At 37.0% G+C, this 25,858-nt stretch overlaps 1 protein-coding gene across 10 annotated transcripts in view; it reads right to left on the minus strand.

The window, feature by feature from the left end:
* Nucleotides 1-25,858, minus strand: part of PSD3 (pleckstrin and Sec7 domain containing 3) — a 682,522-nt gene that overhangs the window by 90,182 nt on the left and 566,482 nt on the right. For all 10 annotated transcript variants that reach the window (XM_074384015.1, XM_074384005.1, XM_074384006.1 and 7 more), the window contains one exon: nt 2,989-3,182. In XM_074384015.1, coding sequence (XP_074240116.1) covers nt 2,989-3,182 — 194 coding nt within the window. The remainder of the gene's footprint in view (nt 1-2,988; nt 3,183-25,858) is intronic.

Raw genomic sequence — 25,858 nt, forward strand, 5'->3', positions numbered from 1 at the left:
AAGAGTAACACTAAGTGAATGAAGCCAGTCACAAAACAGTCCTATGATTCCATTTATTGCAATTTTAGAAAAGGCATAAGTATAGAGCCAAAAAGCAGATAATTGTCTGCTACAACTGTCATAGGCTGGTAGTAAGAGAAGAAGCAATTACTGTAAAAAGTAGAATTAAACTTTTTTGGGTAATGGAAATGTTATTTATCTTAATTGTGTTGATGTTTATATAACTGTATACATTTTAAAAAACTCAAACTATATACTCTAAATTGGTGAATTTTAGTTTCTGTAAATTATTAGATATCATGCACATTCTATATTATAAGGCTGAATTATCTGCCAACATTAATGTGATTTGGAAACCATGGGAAATTGGAATGGGGATATCCAGGAAAAGCCTGAGGAATTAAAGGCAGCTGAAACCTCCAGGCTCCTCCTGATAGCGCCATGAAAAACAGAGGTTAGAAGTCTTCCACTGACAAAGCAACTGACAGGAAAAAAGCCTGGAAATGGGCATTGACTCAACTGACCCATATATTTTCCCCTTATTTCTGAGGGAGGAACAGAGAAAGACAAGCAGAGGCAGTTTCCTTTGGAAAACAGGAAGAATTTCCTAAATTGCTACAAAGACAAAGCCCCATGATGCTTAAAACTTCCTTAACCAACCAGAAATTCTCAACAAGGTGTTTGTGATGTCTCAACTGCTAAGCAATCCTCAGGTACTGCTAAGCAATCCTCAGGTTCTGAATCTATGTTCATATGTACTAGACTTCTGAGGGAGAAGAGCTTCTACCAGGAGAATCCTCCAATAGAGGAGATTTCCTGGGCTACTTGGTCCAGGGAAAAAATGGACAGACAAAATGTCATCAGTAGAATCTGGGGACTTTGGAATAAATTAACCAAATTAAGTCAACCCATTGCTATAAAGTGATTCAATAAAAAGATGCTTGCATGGGTTAACTTTGGTATCCTTGTCTAGCAGGATTTAGTATATACTCTGAGTAAGTGACAGCTGTTATACTTCTTTTTGCCTTTTCTTGAACTGGAATTATTCATTTTTTTTTCTCTAGTACTTCATGTGAATTATGTAAGATACAGTTGGCCCTCCATGTCTGTGGGTTCTGCATCTGTGGATTTAACCAATGGTGTATGGAAAATATTTCCTCCAAAATTTTGTCTGCACTGAATGTGTACAGATATTTTTCTTTGTCATTATTCCCCAAAGAATAAAACATGACAACTATTTCCATAGTATTAGATTTTATAAGTAATCCAGAGATAGTTTAAAGTATATGGGAGGATATGCATCAGTTATATGCAAATACTATGCCATTTTATATCAGGAACTTGAGTGTCCTTGGATTTTGGTACCTGTGAGAGATCCTGGAATAAATCCCCTATAGATATTAAGGGACAACTGTATTTTCATACTTTTCACTTAGCCTATAGATTGAAGTGCCATCCATACCTGACTGATGGGAATGAACACAATCAATAAATCTTAGCCTTGGAGACAGAAGTTGCAGCAGGACAGGTACGTTACAGAGAGACGGTATATTTGTGGTTGTAAAAGAAAAACTGCAATGTTTGGCAAAAGCATTATTCAACATATGAAGAAGGGTGTGTGTGCACACTGGAAAGAAATAAATGGGTATGTAATACTTTGTGTGCCAAGAACTCCCATTCTCTGAGGCAAGTATTTCATTCCTCTTGCCATTGCAAGCAAGTGGGGGCTGTCAATCATAATATTCCATCCTATCAGTGATACAAGTCAGACTCCTGTCCTGGAACAGACTAAGTTAGAAGTTAGGGAAGAATAAGAATCCTCTTCAGTGTCAAAATTAAACACATGATCTATAGTGCTGCTAATAACCACATATAAAGGACCTCATTCCAAAGAATAATGCTGACACACAAAATCATGCAGAGAGACAAATGAAGTGTACATCTTGGTGACAGTCCATTTTCATTTTCAGGTGTGCCCTTTTCCTAACATAGAGTGACTTGCTGTCACTTACAACTATATGAACTCTGACACAATGTTGTGAAATAAAATTAAGTAGTCTAGTAACCTAGTAACAAGATGCACAGAAAATATGGTGGGTGGAGTCTTAAAGATCTTGGGAACATTAAGAAATTTGTTCATCATTGCTAAGTCCATGTCAAAGCCACTGCACTGCAATGTTTCTCTCAACTGCAAGCTAATAGAATATGCTAACACATTAAGGAAAAAGATCCAGCTACCGATAGAGATGGGACTATTCATCTCTTCACCCCAAAGATAATTCTGAGCAACACGTCATCTTACCTTACTCTGTTCAACTATATCAAATTGCCACTTCACTTTGCAAAGATTATTCTAACTATATAAGCATGCTTCATTCCTCTCAAACTCCTAACATCATCATCTATCAAGATAATCATGTTTCATACTTCACAGAGATATCAGAAGTCTTCGATTTCCCCAAAATAATTATATAATGCTCTCCTACATCTTACCTGTCCACCTAATTAAAGGTCAGTCATTCCACATATGTGCTGGATATGAATTCCCTCCCTCCACCTTTGTCTCTGGGATTTTATACCATTAATGTTTCTATGCTCTGCAAATTTAACCTTTCCCTCTACCACCAGAAATATAAACTTCATGAAGACAGTAACCTTGTCCATCATGCTTACCACTATATTTCTGGTGCCTGGTACAGTAGGTAGTCAGTATTATTTGTAGAAGCCATGACTAAAAAAATGAATGAAAGGCTAGAAAATGAATAAATTGTAATACGTTTTCCATTTCTAACGTTCTATGATTCTGCTTAGAGAAGATCAAGTGCCACACTGGATATTTAATTTAGGGTTAGAGGCTTTATCAAATTTCAATAATATGTCTATAGATAAACATAATTTTCTTCATCCTTGACTTTCAGATAAATTCACTTTAAATTTTGAGCATAAAGATGAAATAAATGAAATGGAAAATGATAACACGATGCTTACTCTTCTTTCCATCCATATCTGCATGGATTTTCCGAGCCAAGAATCCACTTTTGTACACAGCAGCATTTGGATCATGAGGAATGTCCAAAAATGGGTTGGTTGTACTTCCAATACGACTGATGGTCTTTGGATGTGTTCCATTAGCTTTCTCATCAGTACCTTCTGAGGGAGACTTTTTTTTCTCTTCATCATCTCTAAAAGGGAGAAAGCACAAAGACTAAGTCAAGCACCTACCATAATATTCAAAGAAAAACATTACTTAACACAAAAAACTACGTTGTATTCCAATGGTCTATCACTTTTTATAACTACCACCATTATAATAGCCACTATTTGTTAAATATCTATGTGCCAGGTATTAATGATCATGGTAATGTTTTATAAGACTGATATTAATATCCTCTATTACCGATAAGGAAATAAATGAGTTTAAATAAATATCCAATGCCAGATTTGCTAATGAAGAGATAATAAATATAGGATCATAAAATCTCTAAAATCTTGTCTTTTCATCCATTACAATGCTTTTATGTTTGTCTTCTTTCAAACAAGTGGGATTTTGTTGGCAGGAATCATGATTTTGACTTATGTATTTCTACAGGGTCTAGCATAGAACTAGGTAAACAGAAAACAGCAAAAGTGTTAGAGTGAGCCCAATGGATAATAGTAAACAATATCTCCCAAATAACCAGTCTAGTCCCTAATATTAAAACCCCTTGCAAAGCTATTATGAATTAGAATGGGGTGCCATGCCCAGTGCTTTGGCATGTCACAGCTGCTACTTTCTCAACCACCATAAAAGTAGTCCCCAGCGTCTATTGTTCCCACCTTTATGTCCATGTGTACTCAATGTTTAGCTTCTGCTTACAAGTGAGAAGGTGCAGTATTTGGTTTTCTGTTCCTAAATTAATTGACTTAGAATAATGGCCTCCAGCTGCATCCTCATTGCTGCAAAAGACATGATTTCATTCTTTTTCTATAGCTGCATAGTATTTCATGGTGTTTATGTACCACATTTTCTCTATCCAATTCACCATTGAAGGCACCTAGTTTAATTCCATGATTTTGCTATTGTGAATAGGTCTGCAATAAACATATGAGTGAATGTGGGTTTTTTTGGTGGAATAGAATTTTATTTTCATTTGGATACATAACCAGTAATGGGATTGTGGGGTTGAACAGTAGTTCTTTCTGAATGCGGTTTTTTTTCGGTGGAATGGAATTTTATTTTCCTTTAGATACATAACCAGTAATGTGATTGTGGGGTTGAATGGTAGTTCTTTTTTACATATTCTAATAAATTACTTAAAAACTGCTTTCCACAGTAGCTGGACTAATTTACATTCTCACCAATGATGTATAAGTTTTCCCTTTTCTTTGCAGCCTCACCAGCATCTGTTGTTATTATTTTTAATAACAGTCATTCTAACTGGTGTGAGATGGTATCAAATTGCGATTTTGATTTGTACTTCTCCAACGATTAGTAATTTTGGGTATTTTTTCATATATTTATTGGCCATTTGTATATTTTGAGAAGAGTCTGCTCATGTCCTTTGCCCACTCTTTTAGTGGGGCTGGTTTTTTTTTGCTTGAATTGTTTAAGTTTCTTATAGATGCTGGATATTAGACCTTTGTCAGATTCATAGTTTGCCAATAACCAAAACATATTTTAAATATGTCACAGAACTGAAACTGCTTGATAACGATGGTGATCTGAGAAAAATAGCCCTTTTTTCTTTATTGGTATTTTATCAGTAATTGTGAGATATGTGAAAACAAAATTGGATTCTCACAAAAAAATTAATATTTTACTGTTACTTTGAAAGAAGTTTCGATTTGTGAAGGACAGAATTCCCCTATGCCCAGCATTCTCCAAATGTTAACATATATTAATAACTATAGTACAAAGTTTCAAAACTAAAAAATTAATATAAGTTCAACACTATGAATTAAACTTGGCTTTATTTGGATTTCACCAGTTTATCTTTTTTTTTTTCTAGTCTAGAATCCTATCCATGATCCCACAGTGCATTTTGTCATCATGTCTTCCAGTTCACATCAGTTCCTCAGTCTTTCCTTGTCCTTTACGACCCTGACACTTTGAAGAGTACTGATCAGTTATCTTGTGGAATCTTCTGAGTTTAGTTTTGTTTTTTTTTTTGATGTTTTCTCATGACTGGATTGAGGTTATGCATTTTTGGGGAAAGATTCCACATAGATGATATACCCTTCTCAATGCATTAGATCCAGGGGACAAGTTTTATTACTGGTTATAATTTAAGTTAGTATCCCATATGTTTCTCTACTGTAAAGTTACTATTTAGCTTTGTAAGTGTTTTGGGGGAGATACCTTGTAAATATGCAAATATTCTAATTCTCCTTTACCCAGTAACTTTAACATTCATTAGGGCTCTTGCAACAACTATTATTATGGTGTTTTAATGGTTCCCTCATTTATTCTACATTATTAATTGAAATTCTTCTGTATGTATGGACATGTGGATACTTGTTTTATTCTTTAGATTATAATAAAATATTATTGTTATTTAATTTGTTGCTCACATTGTTCCAGCTTTGGCCATTGGGTATTATAATAAGGTGTGCCCCTATGTCCTGTGAACATGCCTCATCTTCTAATGTACTTCTTTACTTTCAGGTACCACAAAATGTCTCGAAGCTCATGTTAAATTTTACTTGTCTTGGCCCTGAAATCAACTACTTCCCCAAGGAGTCTTGGTTCTTCTTACTGGAGAATAGTATTTACAAACCAAATCTAGGGGCTAGGTGTGCTCATGCTTTAGGGTCCTCTCAGTAGACAACACTAGGGAGATAGAGTCATGTACCATATAACAATGTTATGGTCAATGATGGACAGCATACAATACACAACCATGGTCCTGTAAGACTATAATGCAGCCAAAAAAAATCCCATTGTCTAGTATTTACTACAATAGGCTTTTCATTGTTAGAGTATCCTACTTCTATTTATTAAAAAAAAAGTTAACTGTAAAACAGGTTAACTGTAAAAGCAGGTCTTTCAGGAGGTGTTCCAAAAGAAGGCTTTGCACTATTTACAATCGCAATGACTTGGATCCAACCCAAATGCTGACCAGTGAGAGACTAGATAAAGAAAATGTGGCACATATGTACCATGGAATACTATGCAGCCATTAAAAAGAATGAGTTCACATTCTCTGCAGGAACATGGATGAAGCTGGAAATCATACTTAGCAAACTAACAGAGAAACAGAAAACCGAACACCACATGTTCTCACTCATAAGTGGGAGTTGAACAATTAGAACATTTGGACATAGGGAGGGGAATATCACATACCGGGGCCTGTTGAGGGTTGGGTTGAAGGGGAGGGAGAGCATTAGGAAAAATACCTAACGCATGCGGGTCTTAAAACTTAGATGACAGGTTGATAGGTGCAGCAAGCCACTGTGACACATGTATACCTATGTAACAAACCTACATGTTCTGCACATGCATCCCATAACTTAAAGTAAAATCAAATCAAATAAAAAGGCTTTGTTATAATAGGAGAAGACAGCTTTATATATGTTATTGCCCCTGAAGACATTTCAGTGGGACAATATATGAGATGAAGACAGTGATATTGATGATTCTGACCTTGTGTAGGCCTACCCTAGTGTGTTCATTTGTGTTCTAATTATTTTTATTATTTAAACTCTTAGCCTATAAAATCCAGTGTGTTCTAATTTTTAACAAAAAAGTTTTTAAAAGTAAAAAAGGCAAAATTTCAAAAATAGAAAAACACATAAAATGAAGATATAAAGAAAATGTTTCTGTATAGCTGTACAATGTGTGTTAAGCTGTTATTACGAAAAAGTTAAAAAATTAACAAGTCTATGAAGTAAAAAAGTTACAGTATGGCCGGGCGCGGTGGCTGACGCCTGTAATCCCAACACTTTGGGAGGCCGAGGTGGGTGGATCACGAGGTCAAGAGATCGAGACCATCCTGGTCAACATGGTGAAACCTCGTCTCTACTAAAAATACAAAAAATTAGCTGGGCATGGTGGTGCATGCCTGTAATCCCAGCTACTCAGGAGGCTGAGGCAGGAGAATTTCCTGAACCCAGGAGGCGGAGGTTGCGGTGAGCCGAGATCGCGCCATTGCACTCCAGCCTGGGTAAAAAGAGTGAAACTCCATCTCAAAAAAAAAAAAAAAAAAAAAAAGTTACAGTATGTTGAAATTAATTTATAATTAAAGAAAAGCTTTTTTTTTTTAGTGTAGCCTAAGTGTACAGTGTTTTATAAAGTTTACAGTAGCATGTAGTAATGTCCTAGACTTTCAAATTCATTCACCACTCACTTACTCACTGACTCACCCAGAACAACTTCCAGTTCTGCAAGCTCTATTCATGGTAAAATGCTCTAAACAAGTATACCATTAAAAAAAAATCTTTAATGCCATATTTGTTAGTATTTTTTTTCTTACTGTTGGTTTTCTGTTTAGATATACAAATATCATCATGTTACAACTGCCTACAGTATTTGGCACAGTAACAAGCTATACAGGATTATAGCCTAGGAGCAACAGGCTATACCATATAGCTTAAGTGCATTGTAGGCTATACCGTATAGGTTTGTGTTAAGAACACATATTGTTCACACAATGATGAAATCACCTGATGACGCAGTTCTTAGAACATATCACTTTTATGGAGTGATGCATAACTGCATATATAAGTATACTCATGTGTATACATATAACTATATTTATGTATCCATCCATCCATCTCAACTAATTCTTATTAACACCACCAAACCTGAGCCAGCACAAGGTTCGTTACAGCCTTCCCCACTTGCTTATCTGTACTTCTTCAACAATGAGAAACCTGGCTCTCATGATCATGAGAAATATATTTATTTGTTCAACCCTAGTGAACATATAAAGGAGTTCCAAAATTGCTAGACTATACCCATGTGAGAAACGAATTTATCTGCTAGAGTACAGTGTTTGTGTATATTTATTTTGTCTTACACTGTTTTCCAAAGTTATGGGTCAGTCAGCTCTTATTTTTCTCACTCTCATCTCAATGGTCAGGTGGAAAACACATTCCTTTGTTACAGTCTGAATTCTACTTTGTGTTTATCATATCCTGGCTGCTTTTCTTAAAAACTAAGCATTTTTGAAAATGCATTTCTTGTGATGTTCAGATTTAAGGATTTAGATAATGCATAGAGTCATGTACCCACTACAGTGCCAAACGGAGCAGTCTTATCACCCCCCCAAATTCCCTCACACGACTTTTTGGTCAGCTCCTCTCTTGCATCAATTCCTGGCAACTGTCTTCCATTCCTATGGTTCTGCCTTTTCCAGAATGGCGTATAAAACAGTTTCTTTCATTTGGCAAAATACATTTAAGATTCACTCATATTGTAATGCGAATCAATAGTCTGTTCCCTACTATTGCAGAGTACCATTTCATTTTATGGTCATGCCAGTTTGTTTATCTATTCATCTACTGAAAGATAGCAAGTTGTTTCTAATTTCTGTATTTTATTTTTACAATGAAAAACTATTTATAGCTACAACCAATAGCATAATAAAAATATAAAAAATGATAGGTCTTTTCACAGAGCAGAATCAATCCTGAAGAAATATTTCTATTCTTCAAATCAATTATTCTATTATCACCATTAAGATTCAGTATCGGGCCAGGCACAATGGCTCACACCTTTAATCCCAGCACTTTGGGAGGCTGAAGCAGGTGGTTCATGAGGTCATGAGTTCAAGACCAGCCTGGCCAAGATGGTGAAACCCCATCTCTTCCAAAAATACAAAAATTAGCTGGTTGTGGTGGCGGATGTCTGTAATCTCAGCTATTTGGGAGGCTGAGGCAGAGAACTGCTTCAACCTGGGAGGTGGAGGTTGCAATGAGCTGACATCATGCCACTGCACTCAAACCTGAGTGACAGAGTGAGACTCCATCTCAAAAAAACAAAAAACAAAAAACAAAAAATTCAGCACTGTTAAGGCCACAGGTAACATCATACTCAGCAGCCAAAGATGGAATGCCTTTCCTTTAAGATCAAGAACAAGACAAGAATGATCACTCTCACCACTTTTGTTCAACATAGTTTTGCAAGTTCTAGACAGAGCCATTAGGCAAGAAAAAAAAAAAAAAGAAGTAAAACCGTTTGTGATGCTGACATAATCTTATATATAGAAAACCGTAAAAACTACCCCTCCCGACAACTGTTAGAACTGCTAAAGTCAGTAAACTTTTATATTTTAAAATCAACACACAATATTAGTAGCATTTTTATACACGAGCAAAAAAAATTAAGAAAATCCCATGTACAAAAGCATTAAAAAAAAAACAAGTAGGAATGAATTTAAGCAAGGAGGTGAAGATGTGTACCCTAAAACCCATAGAACACTGAAAAAAGAAATTCAAAAAGACACAAATAAATGGAAAAAATATCCTATGTTCATGAACTGAAAGAATAATTATTAAAATATACCTACTAACCAAATTCCAATGTCATTTTTTAAAGGGATAGAAAAAATAATACTAAAATTTCTAGGAAACCGGAAAAGACTCCAAATAGCCAAAGCAATCTTGAGCAAAAAAACAAAGCTGGAGCATCATTTCTTGACTGCACAATATAAAGCTATTCTAATCAAAACATAATGATACTGGTATAAAAACAGAAAGCCCAGAAAAAAATCCAAGTAGCTAAGGTCAACTGGATTTTGGGGAAAGGTGCCAAGAACATACAATGGGAAAAGTACAGCATCAGGTGCCATGGCATCTACCACTGCCTTCTGTGGCTTGTGCCAGTATGAGATCCAAACTATGCCACCATGCCCTCTTGGATCCCTGCCTGAGGCAAAACAGAGACCCATCATGTGGGCCGCCTACAGACAGGTCAGAATATTGTAATCAACTTCCACTCTCTTCCTTGCATCCCAAGGGAGGGAATAAGTAATTGGGCTGCTTCCTTAGGACTATGCTATTCCATGCTGTGAAGGGAGCTGGGTAAGGGGAAGTAAAATTGCTTTGAAATTTCCTACAGTTTTGAATGTGGCTTTTTCTTGATTGTGAGGTTGTCTGGTTGCTGTAGATCTTTGATTGCCAGAACACATTTGAAGTTATTTCAGCCAGTCTTACTTGTTTATTGAGTTTCCCCGAGAAAACAAGGGCCTGGAGCATCCTAGTCTACCACTGTGCCCATTTCCCTTTCATTGCTCTAATCTTAGTGTTACCAGTTTAATTCAGTCCCGACAAGAGAAATTAAAGTACTAACTCCCAGTACTTATGAATATGACCTTGTTTGGAAATAAGATGATCAAGTTACAATGAGGCCATTACAGTGTGGCCTAATCCAATATTACTGATGTCCTTATTAAAGGGAGAAACCTGGATATAAAGACACACACATATAAAAGGAAGACCTTGAAGCTGTCACAAGCAAGGGGAGAGGCATGAAGGAGACTCCCCCTCCTAGCCTTCAGTAGGCACCAACCCTATTTTCACCTTGATTTCAGTGATCAAGAACCATGAGACGATAAATCTGTTTCTTAAGCCAATTTGTGGCATTTTGTTATGGAAGTCATAGGAAATGAATATACTTAGATGCTACCTCACCACAGCTTCAGATTAATTTTATCACTTTTGCAGATGGGAATGTGCCCTAGGGAAGAAAAACTGGGACAACCATGTCTGAGTACTTGTTCTTCCATAAACTTCACTGTGATCCTGAATAAGCTGCAGCATCTCTCTAGGTGTCAGCCTCCTCACATGCAAAATTCAAAGCTTGCTCTAAGTCAGTAAATACAAGTCATGCAAATCCTGTCCAGGGAGTGGGAGCCCAGGACGAATAGAAAGGTCTCTGGAATCCCATTCACTTAAAAAACAAACAAACAAACAAACAAACAAAAAACAGCTCTTGAAAGTAGACTGTGGTCTTGAACGCATTCTAGTTCTAGAATTCCATGATTGTAGAACTCTGTTGATAAATACATAACCACAAGAAAGATCAGGAGATCCTGTATGTCTCCATAGCATTGACCCTAAATGGAAACCGATGCTGTTAAGTTTAGGCTAAATGCTGTAAAAAAAAAAAAAAAAAAAAGCCTCCCGTTTCTGATATAGAGCAGGTATCACAAGTTCACCATGCAAACCCTCCACAATAACAAAACTGCACACATTGTTAAGTGATAAGGTTTGGCTGCGTCCTACCCCAATCTCATTTTGAACTGTAGTTCCATAACCCCCATGTGTCATGGGAGTGGCCGGTGTGAGGTAATTGAATCATGGTGGCAGTTTTCCCCATGCTGTACTTGTGATAGTAAGTTCTCATGAGATCTGATGGTTTTATAAGGCACTTCCTCTTCACTCAGCTCTCATTCTTCTCCTTCCTGCCACCATGTGAAGACGGACATGTTAGCTTCCCCTTCTGCTATAATTCTCAGTTTCTTGAGGCCTTACCACCCATGCAGAATTGTGAGTCAATTAAACCTGTTTCCTTTACAATTACCCAGTCTTGGGCAGTTCTTTAGAGCAGCATGAGAATGAACTTATACATTAAGACTAGAGGGAGTATGGCAGAAGAAACCCCTGTTCTTTCCTCTCCATGTAGGAAGCAGAACTAAGTAGCCATACTGACCCACCTTTGAGTGTCTCAAAAGGTGAACTCTACGCTTGCCCCCACAACTTCTTTAGCATCAGGCAACATACTCTATCCCTTTTGCCTTACTGTGTGGCGAACCCAGTGGGGCAGAGCTCACTTCTGTTCCTTTAGTTTTGATTTCATAGCCTGTACTAGGATTAGGCTGGTAGGGTCAGCAGGCTTGGTGGTCGCTGAAGTCCCAATCACATTCTCCAGTAGAACTTTCTGAGGGTGCTTTGCACTTTGCATTACAGAGCTGAGGCTTGACTTTATTTCACTCAGCACTCTGCTCTATGTATATATTCCTCTAGCCTGAACATCACAGAAGGGAAGTGGGTATAAATCAGGTACCAAACTTCACCTTGAACTGGAAATCACTACCATGATTACTGTCACTTAATTTCCTGATGTCACAGGAGGTGATGGGAAGGAGCTCTAAGTTGCCAGGCACTGTGTGCTAGGCAGTGCTGATATCATGATGATTAACACCCCTCGAGAGGTTCATCATCCAGGAGGAGAAACAGATACACAAAATATTGGGTAATATATTTTTTATAAAATACTGTATGTCTCCACAGAGTTGTGTACAAAGTGGTACAGGTCAGAAAAGAGGGAAGAGTTCATATCAAATATGCTAAATTATAAATGCAAGAAGTCCTTGTTGGGTAAATGGGGCAATGACCATGGTTGTCGCTACAAAACTGTGCAAAGTTGGAAACAATGGTATACCATAAAATTAGCACACTTAAGTGGGTGAATTTTATGGTATAAAAATTACACTTCAATAAAGTAGTTTAAAAAATAAAGGTGATGGTTGAAGGCAGGGGCAGAACACTAAGTTGGCTCTCACCTTAGTACTGTGATCAGATGATTGTAGGAAAATAAAGTGAAGAATGAACTTATTAAAAAAATGTGCTGAGTTATCATGGGGTTTCTATTATACCATATTACATTATACGATGAGGCAAGATGAGTTTAAAATGGATCTTTGTCACTTACCAAAAATAAAAAAAAGCATGCAGCTAAATTTTAAAAATCTGCTGAAAATAAGAATTACATTCTATTCTCTAAAAATACCTTATTTTGACACAGGAATCCTAAGTGTAAAAAAGAGACTTTGCTTTTATTAAAAATGTTAGGCTTCATCACTAGCCTTTTAATACCAAGAGAAATGCTGCCAGATATGAGAAAGATGTAGGCTAGTAACTTGGCTTTCTAAATAAAGGATGTGACCATATGTACAATGATTGTAGTATTCTTTCCAAACTAAGAGAAACTTAACCAATGGTTAAAAAAAAGTTTCTGAAAATACACTGGGGTCAAGCCAGATGTTATTTCTAAAAGATCTTTTGGAAGATTTTTAATGGGCAACTGAAAATAACTTTCTTCAGCATTATTGATCTGGCTAAATTTTTCTCACCTTTACATATATATGTACATTTTATAATGTATGAGTATATAAATGCCCAATGAAACCCAAACAACTATTGTCTAAAATGTTATTTGAATACATATTAAAATCATTTAGAAACTATATATATTGTATTTCATCTTGTATCATTCTTCACCAAACATCAAACACTTAGCAACTGATACAGAGGATATAAAATTCTCTATCCTTAGCATACTAAGAAAAATGCTTTCTTTATATCCCAGCCTCCATAATTCTTTGCTCCTCAGTGATTCTAAAAATGCTTTAGGACAAGTAGGCTACTAACATAATCACATTCCATCTGCTCACCAACCTGTCTGCTCTGAATATTCTGCAGTTGAAGATAATGTGAAACAAAGATAACAATATTTGTAAAGTACATCACTCTCATCATAATTGGGAACATTAAAATTGTTTTCACAATAAAATCCTTAAAATTTCTAAGTATCCATCTCAATCTCATCATTAAGAGAGATGCCACTTAGATATGAAGCAAACAATCTATTATTATTATTATTTTTTAAATTTGCCCTTTCAAAGCTAAAAACTGGGTGGCAAATCTTTCCAGTTTCCTACACACCTGAGTTCAGCATACTCGAGACTGCTGAGAAAACAAGTATTTAAATGTTAAGTGTGAACTCAGATTAAATGTTAAATATGAGATATGATTCAGGTTCTGGAATTACATTTCACAGAGCTATATGAGAGAGCAGTCCTAGTCCATTTTGTTTTGCTAAAACAGAATTCCACTGGCTGGAATTTATAATGAACAGAGACGATTTCTTACAGTTCTGGAGACTCAGAAGTCTAGAGTCGAGGGTCCTGAATCTGATGAGGGACTCCCTTGCTGCATCATCCCATTTTGGAAGGTGCAAGGGCAAGAAAGTGTGAGAGCAAAAGGACGGCAATCCTGCTTTTATAAGAAACCCACTCCTGCAATAACAACATTAATGCATTCATAGCCCTCATGACCTAATTACCTCTTATGAAGCCTTGCCTAACTGTTGGGAAACACAATCAAACCATAGCATTCTGCCTCTGGCCTCCAGATCACATTCATTTCATCCCAGTAGCCCCAGTCTTAACTCCTTCTAGCACCAACTTGGAAGTCCGAAGTCCAAACTGTCACCTAAATCATATATAGGTCAATTCGAGGCATGATTCATCCTGAGGCAAATTCCCCACCAGCTGTGAGCCTGTGAAATCAAAACAATTTATCTACTTCAAATAGTATAACGAGACATACATAGATGTTCCCATTCCAAAAGGGAGAAATAGGCAAGAAGAAAGAAGTAATGAGTCCCAAACTCTAAAACCAAATAGAAAAAACAACATTAAGACAACACTGGAGAAAAATTTCCTTTTATGTCCCAAATCCTGGAAACGCTGGAATTGGAGTTGGGACCCCAAGGCCTCAGGCAGCCCCAACCCTATGGTTTTGTTGGGCTCAGACCACCCAGCAGCTCTCATGGAATATCCCATGCATCTTTTGAAATCTAGGTAAAGAAAGCCATTCCTCTACATCTCTGACATTTTGTGTGGCTGGAGAATTGGCACCACATGGGTGCCACTAAGACTTATGGCTTGTATTTCCTGGAACAGTGGGCTGACTATACGTAGGCTTCCTCACACCATGGTTGGGGTGGTCAAATAATGCTGTGCCAGAATGTGGGGAGCAGAGAACTGAGGGGGCTCTGGTGGAGAGCAACCTGGGCCCATTCCCCGAAACCATTCTCCCCTCCTAGACCTCTGGGACTGTGATGGGATGGGTAGCCTCAAAGATCTCTGAAATGTATTTGGGGGTCATTCTCCCACTGTCTTGACCTCTTGTATCCATATTAATATCCTTTGCAAGTGGCTGCTTGGCCAAAATTGTGGCTTGCTTTCCCAAACATGCTTTATCATTCTTTGTAAGGCCAGGCTAAACATTTTCAAAATCTTCGTTCTGCTTCTCCTTTATTATTCTATCTTTAAGTCATTCCTCTCATGTCTTACTGTATGTGGTTAAAGTAGCCACTTAGCTCCATCAATATTTTGCTTTGAAATTTATCACACTAGATATCTTAGCTCCTTGCTCATAAATTCTGTCTTCCATAAAGCCCTTGGGCAAGAATACAATTCAGCAAGTTCTCTGTGACTTTATAACAAGGACTGTCTTTACTCTAGTTTCAAATAACTTGTTCTTTATTTCTACCTGAGACCTTTCCAAAATGGACTTTACTGTCCATGTTTCTACTAACAGTGTAAACATGATTATTTAAGTAATGTCTAAGGAGTTTCAAATGGTCCTTAAATTTCTTGTCTTCTCCTGAGGCCTCACCAAATTGCCTGCAATGCTCCATTTGCAGCAATCTAGGCTTTTTCTAGCATTCACTTCACAACTGTTCTAGCCTCTATGCATTATTATCCAATTCCAGTCCCCTTCTACATTTTCAGCTTATTGTTATAGCAACAGCCCTAGTTCTTGGTAACAATTTTCTGTCATAGTCTGTTTTGGGTTGCTATAACAGAATTCCACAAACTATGTAATTTAAAATGAACAGAGATTAATTTCTTACAGTTTTGGAGGCTGGAAGTTTAAAGTCAAGCAAGCGGCCTGCATCTGGTTAAGGACTTCTTGCTGGGGTCTTTTTTGACCCCCCCATTTGCCCTCTTGTGCTTTGTTGCCCTTCGCCTGACAGTCCTTAAATTCCAGAAGGTCCTTAAATATCTTATCTTCTCCTGAGCCCTTATCAAACTGCCTGCAATGCTCCATTTGCAGCAATGTAGGCTTTTTCTAGCATTCTGGGTAATTTACAAATTACCCAGTTTCAGGTATTTAAACATTATCCAGAAAGTGCAAGAGAACAGATTGGGGATCACACTTGCTTTTTTATAACAAAACCACTCTCATGATAACTAACCTATTCCCACGATAACACTAATCCACTCATTAGGGCCAAGCCCTTATCCCTTATGACCTAACAGTCTCTTATTAGGCACTACCTCCTAACACTGTTGCATTGGGAATTAAGTTTCCAGCACACGAACTCTGGGGACACAATGAAACCATAGCAAGAGTCTTCCCTAATTCTAACCACAGAAAATCTTTTTCCTTTAAATACCAAAATCTAGAAGAATGATCCACGTTCAATATCGTTTTTAGCTAACAACTTTTTAATTAAAAATACTTATTATAGAATACTTAATCAATAGCTAACAAAATTTTAAGTGATCTCAACTTTTTAGTTCAATGTTTCCTTCAAAGTTAATGGTTAATTTTTCATAAATATGGCATTTCTCTGTTTCTTAGAGTCAATGTGTCTTCACTGAATATAATAGAATAATATAATATAATATAACAAGCAAACCAATAATATCATTTATATAACCACTATATACAGATTTAACCTTAGTTATATTTCATATAGATTGTCTTCTAAGTCTGTTATGCCAGTATTAACATTAGCATTATTATTTTACCAAGAGTTAAGCATGATGCAGTATCTGCCGTATTAGGAATGTGAGTACAGTGAAACAGATAGTAATGAGAACATTAAGTCTCATTCTAGTATTTCAATGAGGTGTAATGAGTATCCAGCAAAGACATGCAATTGTATGAGCACCTCAAATGGAGAACTGAGTTTTATTCCTTCTGTTTCTTCCAACAATAAATTAATGCATTATTCCCTTCTTTTTAGTCAAATATTTCATGCAAGTAATTTCATTAATTTTTCCATGGTGAGTCTCTAGCTATGACCCTAAATGCCAACCCCCCACCTCTCTCTGCACACACTCAAATGAAATTTTTGGTTATATATTTAAAATATCTGTTGTATCTATACCATTGTCCAGCTTACTGTTTTACCAAGAATACAGTATAATGTAGTATCTGCCATGTTGGGAATGTGAGTATAGTCCAACAGATAGCGATGACTCTGGGAATGTTATTCTAGTATTTCAAGAGGCACAACAGCAACTTCTCCTTTCCTTATTTTTCTTGTTAGCAACGATTGCAAACCTACAGACGGCTATTTTGAAGTTTAAAATAAAAGTCCCTCATAAATGTCTTCACCCAAATAACTTGTTTCAGCAAGAAAGTTTTCCTTCATGTATCTACACTGCTGTTAAGAAACACTATTCTGATTAACAATTTTATACATCTAGATTCACTAGGAATTAAGGATATATAGTTATTTGATATAGTAACTCATTGCAAGAAAGGAAATTACAAGTTATCTTCTTTTAAGGAAATTGAATAATTTTATGCCAGGGTAGAAAATACTTTAAAATTAGGAAGTACTCTTCATTAAGATGTAAGTTCAATTCTAAAAGTACACACAAGGAATTTCAACTTTGCTCCATGGCTGATTCTAATGTTGGCAAATAAACAAAATGAAGAATTACAACAGAAAAAGATGAAAAACTTAAATGAAAGGCAACATATTCTATTAAATCTATCAGTCTAAACTAATAGAAAAACTCTTGGGTAAAAGTAAACCTATTTGTCCTTATGAGATTACCATCTCCCATAGACAAACAACTAAGATTACATTTTAATTAATATGTATTATTATCTAAAATGAAATAAGAATCAATGCTGAGTTAAGCAAAATATAAAAAGGGAATCAAATAATGAAAGTAAAAGAGCTCTAGAAGGATTCTTTTCTTGGAAAAAGAGTTTTCTTGAGAGTTCACAAAGCAAAGAGACTTTATAAGTAGTTACCAATTTCAGATTTAGGCCCTTGGATTGAATGAAGAATTACGGTGCCCATAGAAAAGAACAGGTAATAGTAATCCCATTGCCTCTATCATCCCCCAAGAATACACATGGAGATGTACATGCACACAGTCACATATTCATAGGCAATGTTAAACATAACGGCAAAGAAGTGGGAGGAAATCTTTGGAAAGTTTTCTCTACTTCCTAATTTCAGCAAATCAGCCAACAAAGAGACAGCACTGATTTCCTGAAAAGACCAGTCATGATTTAAATTCACAACAAGGAAATGATAAGCCAAACACGAACTGTTGGTATTTAAAACCACATTTCATCATAACACGTGACTAGAAGGACAGAAACTTACCAATGTGCTACCACCCTACCCACCTAACCAGAACAATTTAATATGTGAGGGCAAACAGGAAATAGTTTAACTTATTAGCAAATATAGCAAATGCTTTAAAATGTTCTTATTATAAAATGAGTTGTAGGGCAATATGAACCTGCAGCAAAGAGTATGCCACGATGCAAAGTTGTAAAATGCTTATCCAGAGTTAAAAAGAACAAATGTGCTAAATGACAAGTAAGGCTGATGCTGCTGTAACTAAAACACTAAGGGAATATGAGTACAGGGGAAACCAGCAGTTTGTTATTTAAAACTGTTTTTTTTTCTTTTTTTTCTGACTTTATCAAAATGAGGGAATACATGAATATACATATTTTAAACTAGGATAGGGGAGTGATATGGTTTGGTCCTGTGTCCCTGCTCAGATCTCGTGTCAAATTGTAATCCCCAATGTTGGAGGTGGCACCTGGTGGGAGGTGACTGGATTATAAGGGCATTACCCTCTTTGGTACTATTTTCATGATAGTGAGTGAATGAGTTATTATGAGATCTGGTCATTTAAAAGTGTTGAGCACCTGCCCTCTCTCTCTCTCTCTTCCTCTTCCTCTGGCTATGTGAAGTGCCAGCTCCCCCTTTGTCTTCTGTCATGATTGCAAGTTTCCTGAGGCCTCCTTAGAAGCTAAGCAGATGCCAGCACTATGCTTCCTGTATAGCCTGCAGAACCATTACCCAATTAAGCCTCTTTTTAAATGAAGTACCCAGTCTCAGGTATTCCTTTATGACAGTGCCAGAAGAAACAAATTCAGAAAAATTGGTACCAAGACGTGGAGCACTGCTATAACAATACCTGAAAATGTGGAAGCAACTTTGGAAACTGGGTAATGGGCAGAGGTTGGAAGAGTGTGAATAGCCCAGAAGATGACAGGAAGATGAGGGAAAGTTTGAAACTTCCTAGAGATTTGTTAAATTGTTGTGACCAAAATGCTGATAGTGATAGGACAATGAAGTCCAGGCTAAGGAGGTATCAGATGGAAATGAGGAACTTACTGGGAACTAATGCAAAGGTTACTTTTGTTACGTGTTAGCAAAGACCCTGGAGGCACTAGGTCCCTGCCCTAGGGACCTGTGGAACTTTGAACTTGAGAGTGATGATTTAGGGTATTCGGCAGAAGAAATTGCTAAGCAGCACAGCAATCAAGAAGTGATATGGCTGCTTCTAACAACCTATGTTCATAGGTACAAGCAAATAAATGACATAAAACTGAACTTATCTAAAAGTTTGGAAAATTTGCAGACTGGCCATGTGAAAATTTCCACCAGGCTGAAGAAATTTGCATAATTAAAAGTCAGGCAAGTGCTCATGGCAAAAAAACAGGGAAAACCCCTCAAAGGCATTTCAGAGACCTTCCCAGCAGCCCCTCCCATCATAGGCCCAAAGGCTTGGAGAGAAGAATGGTTTCATGGGCCAGTCCCAGGACAGTTTCACTGCCCTACACTACTCCCTGCATCTTAGCCACTCTAGCTACAACTGTGGCTAAAAGGGCTAAGACATAGCGCAACCCACTACTCCAGAGGGTGTAAGCCATAAGCCTTGGTGGCTTCCACATAGTGTTAAGCCTGTGGGTATGCAGAGTGCAAGAGTTAAGACTTGGGAGCCTCTGCCTAGATTTCAGAGAATGTATGGAAAAGCCTGGATGTCCAGACAGACACCTGTTGTGGGGTAGAAATCTCATGGAGAACTTCTACTAGGGCAGTACAGAAGGGAAATGCAGGGTTGGAGCCCACACAGAGTCCCCACTGGGTTACTGCTTAGTGCAGCTGTGAGAAGAGGGCCACTATCCTCCAAATCCCAGAATGGTAGAGCACTCAGAAGTTTGCACCCTGCACCTGGAAAAACCATAGGTACTCAACACCAGCCCATGAGAACAACTGCAGGGGCTGAACTCTGGAAAAGCCACAGGGGCAGAGCTGCCCAAGGCCATGGGAACCCACTCCTCATACCACTGTGCCCTGAAATTAACAAATGGAGTCAAAACAAATTATTATAGTGTTAAGATTTAATGACTGCCCTGCTGGGGTTCTGGACTTGCACAGGGCCTGTAGTCCCTTTCTTTTAACTGCTTTCTTCCTCTAGGAATGGGAATATTTAGCCAATGTCCACAATCCCATTGTATCCTGGGAGTAACGAATTTGTTTTTAATTTTACAGACTCACAGGCACAAGGAACTAGCCTTGTCTCAGGTAAGACTCTGAGTTAATGCTGGAGTGAGTTAAGACTTTGAGGGACTGTTGGGAAGGCATGATTGCATTTTGCAATGTGAGAAGGACATAAGATTTGGGAGGGAGAGGGATGGAATAATATGGTTTGAATCTCTGTTCCCATGGAAATATAATGTTGAACTGTAATCCCCACTGTTGGAGGTGGGATCTGGCGGTTGGTGATTGGATCATGGGGGCAGATTTTCTCCTTTGGTGCTGTTCTCATGGTAGTGAGTAAGTTATTGTGAGCTCTGGTTGTTTGAAAGTGTGTTGCAACCCCACCCCACGCAGCTCTGGCCATGTGAAGTGCTGACTCCCACTTTGGCTTCCGCCATGATTGAAAGTTTCCTGAGGCTTCTCCAGAAGCCAAGCAGATGCTAGCATCATACTTCCTGCATAGCCTGCAGTCTGTGAGCCAATTAAACCTCTTTTCTTTATGAATTACCCAGTCTTAGGTATTGCTTTATAGCGTGTGAGAACAGACTACAACAGGGAGATTTCTTATAATTTGTAAATACTGTTGTACAAAGCAGTAATACAGATGAAAGTCAAAAGGATGGAAGAGAACATTACTTTTCCTATTGGACAATACTGAACTTTAAAAATTGTCCTATCTGTGTTAATTGTTATATTTTCTGAAGATCCTAATGCAGCTACATTTTAAACAATTCCAGAGTAAGATATAAACTCTCATATCCACTTCAACTAACCTCATCCTATGCCATCCCAATTGGAAAGACTAATTACTCATTTTATTTATCACTTAGACTAGAAATTTTCTGAAGCCAAGAAAAATGCTTTAATGCCTTGTATACTTTGTTCTCCACAAATTATCAGCAGGCTGCATGGTGCAAATAGTTCAACAAATGGATGCTTCATGAAAAATAAACAATTGAGTAAGGGAACTGGGGAAGACAAATGGTCACAGTCCTGTATGAGGTAGCTAAGACCTTCCACAAGTCAATTTGACTCACTGTATTCTTCATTACAATTTTTGTATTTTCATCTTTGTACAGTCCTCCCACTCCCCTCAATCTCATGATATATTCTCATTAGGCAAAGATCTGTGTCTTATTCATATTTGTATCTAGGGCACAGCACTGGGCCAGACACAGAAGCAGTTGCTTGGAGATTATGGAATAGATAGATGAATGAATAAATGATCCTTGCTACTTACTTACTTAAAGGAAAAACTCTAGTAATTCTATGAGCATTTAATGAGACTAGCTAATTAAGATAAAATTCTTCTAATGTGCACTGTATCAATGTTTGGCATAGAAATATTCAGTCTTAATCCCTGCCCTTCAAAGACTTCATGACTCTGTGGCTGCAGAGATGCCAGACAGCATGGTGCTGCCACAGAAAGCCATAACAGCTGGGGAAAGTTCTGGCCTTTCTACTATACTGGACTCTGTACCTATTGATGAACACTTCTTCATTTAATTTTTCTCATATACAAAGTAAGAACATTGGACTAGATAAGTACTTTTCAAAAAAATTTTAAGGACATATACCTTAAAAATATTAAATGGAACCCTAAACATATATTCAAAAAAGACAAAAGTAGAACTATTTTGATCAGTTGAACTAGCCATGATGCTTATGGGATGCCCAACTTGGTCCCCATTGATATTTCTCTTTCTCCTCACTCACATCCCCAGACACGGCCCCAAGACATCTCCCTGTAATCTAAGGTTACATTGAATCCAGTCAGAAAACCAATGACATAAAAACCAGTAAGGTTTATAACAGTTATAAACATTCAATAAATCTACTGTGATTTGCTATAAGGTTCTAACGTCTACTTCAAGATGCCTCCTGCACAAATCCTGTATGCAGCATCCTACAAATTTTGCAGCATCACCATCTTTCCCGTAACTATTTTCTAAACTACACACTTGTAGGCTTATCTTTTAAGAAATGTGGTTCCTTGCATTACCATTACCATTCTTTCTATAGCCTTTTATGGAGCCTTCATTATATATAAACACTGTGATTAGCAAAGGAAGAGATAAAAAGACAAATTCAGACATGTATCATTTCCTAAAAGGATTTACAGTCTAATGGTACCTTACTACGAATAACCATAATGGGGTGTAGAAACTGCTGGTGTTATCAGACAAAGTAAAATGGAAGCTTTAGGCTGAGATCATACTTCTGGTTTGGCAAGATCAGGAAAGAATTCAAAAAAACAGATGGAATAGGAGCTGGGGTGTAAAGATGGTAGGCTTTGAACATAAAAAGATTATGGGACACACGTTCCTAGCAGAGGTGACTTCATGAACACTGGCAAAAAGGGACGCAGGCATGGGACTAGCATGGCTGGCTGAACCTAGCGGAGCCTAGTTGAAATAGTGGCTATGTGTAGACAAGAATGGAGAACAAAATCAATTATTGGAAGAATGTGAAGGGCCTAATTAAAGCTTTACAGCACAGGGAGTATCATAGAGGTTCAAGTTCAGGAAAGTCTAGAGACGGTAGCCCTTGCTAAGGAGGCAAACAGTGCCTGGAAAAAAAAAAAAAGGGCAGGAGTGAAGAGGAAGGATGCTGTTTGGAGCCATTTTTGCAGGGGTTGGAAGAGGTGACGTGGGAGGGTGTCAAAGATGATGTGAAGGCTAAAATCCAGGTAAGCCGGAAATGCTGGTGTCATTAATAGAAATGGAGCACACATGACAAAATCTGGAGACAGATGATGAGTGTTTAGCGCCAGCAGAAACATCCTGCAGGAAAATGCAAACATTGAATTGAAACTTGGGAAACAGGTCAGCCATATATATATATATATATATATATATATATATATATATGAAGAATTTTTACAGAAATGGAAGAACAAGTTTTAAGAGTGAATTTAGATTGCTGAGGAGGAAACTACATAGGAAGAAGACAATTATAACTGTGGATCTAACACTGACGGATAATAACGAAGAAAATGGGTCAGAGAAAGTGTAGTTAGAGAGGTATGGGAGAACTGGGAGAACACAGTGTTATAAATAATTATATCCATGTACATATGCATTTGTCAAGGAAAAACCTTTTTTTTTTTTTTTTTTTGAGACTAAGTCTCATGCTGCCACCCAGGCTAGAGTGCAATGGCGTGATCTCGGCTCACTTCAACCTCCAGTTCCTGGGTTCGAGCAATTCTTCTGCCTCAGTCTCCTGAGTAGCTGGGATTACAAGCTTGTGCCACCATGCACAGCTAATTTTTGTCAGAGATGGGATTCACCATGTTGGCCAGGCTGGTCTCTAACTCCTGACCTCAAGTGATCCACCTGCCTCAGCCTCTCAAAGTGTTAGGATTACAGGCATAAGCCACCGTGCCCAGCCAGTTAGTTCCTTTTCTAAAGGATCACATACATTAATATATGTCAGTGTTCTGTGAAGTGTGTTCTAAAAAAACCCCACCAGTTTTAGTAGATGTTAAAAGACACTTTAAGATTAAAAAAAACTCAGTGATTTAATAAGTTGGGGTACTGGCCCTTTATCTCCTACAGAAATTCAAGATGTACATCAGATTTTTAAATTCAAATTTTTCCTGCAGAAATCCAAGATGTACATCGATTGAACAGGCTGGTAACAGAGAAATCTGTTTAATTTTGTTTGAGCTAGCATTTATTCCGAGACTTAGTTGACCCATAAGCCCTTTGTTTTATATTTGTTTGATAGTGCAGTACTTCTTCCACAGGAGGAAACATTGGTATATAGTAAAAATAAGAAATTTATAGAACATTAGAAATCGAAAAACACTTGTGGTCATTTCATCCAATTCCCTCATTTTATAGGTGAAGACAGAAAGTTAATTATATGATAACCACTATAGTGTCTTCTCCTAATTCTTGATAAAGTAGTATATGTATATATATATATGTATATGTATATATGTAGTATGTATATATGTATATGTATATACATACACGAACAAGAGAGACAAAGAAAGAAACAACAACAACAAAAAGAAAATTAGGGCTTTAAAAGCTACAGCATCAAGTGTCAACTAAAGAGCAACTTGTTTTATTATGTTCAGTGTTTTCGAACATTTCACGGTGTCACCCTGAAGGTTACATGAGGCTCAATAACTGCTCACTCTTGTAAAAGAAAAAACTGAGGGCTAGAGGTTAACTTGGTCAGTGAACCAGCTACTACATGAAAAAGCTGGAATTCACACCAAAAATTTTCGGACTCTGAAATACAGGCTTCTGAACAAGATGCTCTGCTAATTTCTCAAGAGGACCACAGAAGAAGCCAGTTACTGGGTAAACTCCCACCCTCCACTCTTGGATAACACACAAGTTTAGAGCTTTCTTCCATCAAACTCTGACTACCCATAAATGAATAAATAAAACCTGCTGTAATAAATTCAAAAAAACTTAGATTTACAAAACAGGTCCTCAAGAGTATATGCATTTGTTTTGTAAAATAACTTCATAAAAGAATCTTCAGTGTGTTCTCTTTTCCAGAGTGAATATAATTATGTTTTTAAAATTTATTTTCTCTAGACTGCATATTCTGCAAATGTCAGGATGTCCTTTTTTGCATTTCAGCAAGATTCTGACTATATCATTGACAATTTTTTTCTATAAAACTCATGTTTGTTCATGAGAAATACGCCCAAACAACAATAATCACCTTCAATAGTAGACCATTAATTTTTAATAATCAGTTTTCCTTGAAATTACATGCTGTCTTTAAATGAGTCTCATCATGTATATACATACAAACACATAAGCTATTTTATATTTTATATATATATATATACATACATACATACACACAGATATATATGCAAATATTAAAGTCTTAACTTTTGACTCCCTAACTTGAAATGATATCATATGACTCTACAGTGAGTGGAAGCAATACAAATGGTGCTGATATTTTAAAAACTAATTCCCGCACATTATACGTAATACACAGTCAACTACTAACCCATGTTTCCCCAACATGCTGCTGATAGAACAAGATTTATCTCCCAAGTTATGATTCTATAAACCTGAGTTCATTGCAGAATGCTATGTTAGGTCATGTGGTAAAACAATACTTATGAATATGTAGTAAAAACCAAAAGTAAAATCCATGAAGCTTTAATTACAAAAAAACCCCCACATATTTTGACCTAAATTCCTGGTAATGTGACTAAAAATTTCATATTCTTTCATAATAATTTTTTAAAAATTAAAATTCTGAACTGTTATATTGATTAGCAAAATTTTAACAAGAGTGGTATTATTCTACATAGACTTAGATGTAACTCATCTTTAATATATTTCCCAAAGTATGTACCTTGAAACCTTACATTCGGCTGTCAAAGAGAGTCACGAAATAGTACATGTTCTATTCCTCTCTTGGGGACTGATAACACAGATGGGCATTGGATAAGCTCCTAGAAGTTCTGCACTTAAAAATAAAATTAGCTTTATTCAATCCCTCATCTCCTTAGCTTATTCTAGTCACAGAACCTTTTTTTGTTGCTGTTGTTTTGTGCTT

This window comes from Saimiri boliviensis, chromosome 13 (genome assembly GCF_048565385.1).
Source record: "Saimiri boliviensis isolate mSaiBol1 chromosome 13, mSaiBol1.pri, whole genome shotgun sequence".
Classification (NCBI taxonomy): Eukaryota; Metazoa; Chordata; class Mammalia; order Primates; family Cebidae; genus Saimiri; species Saimiri boliviensis.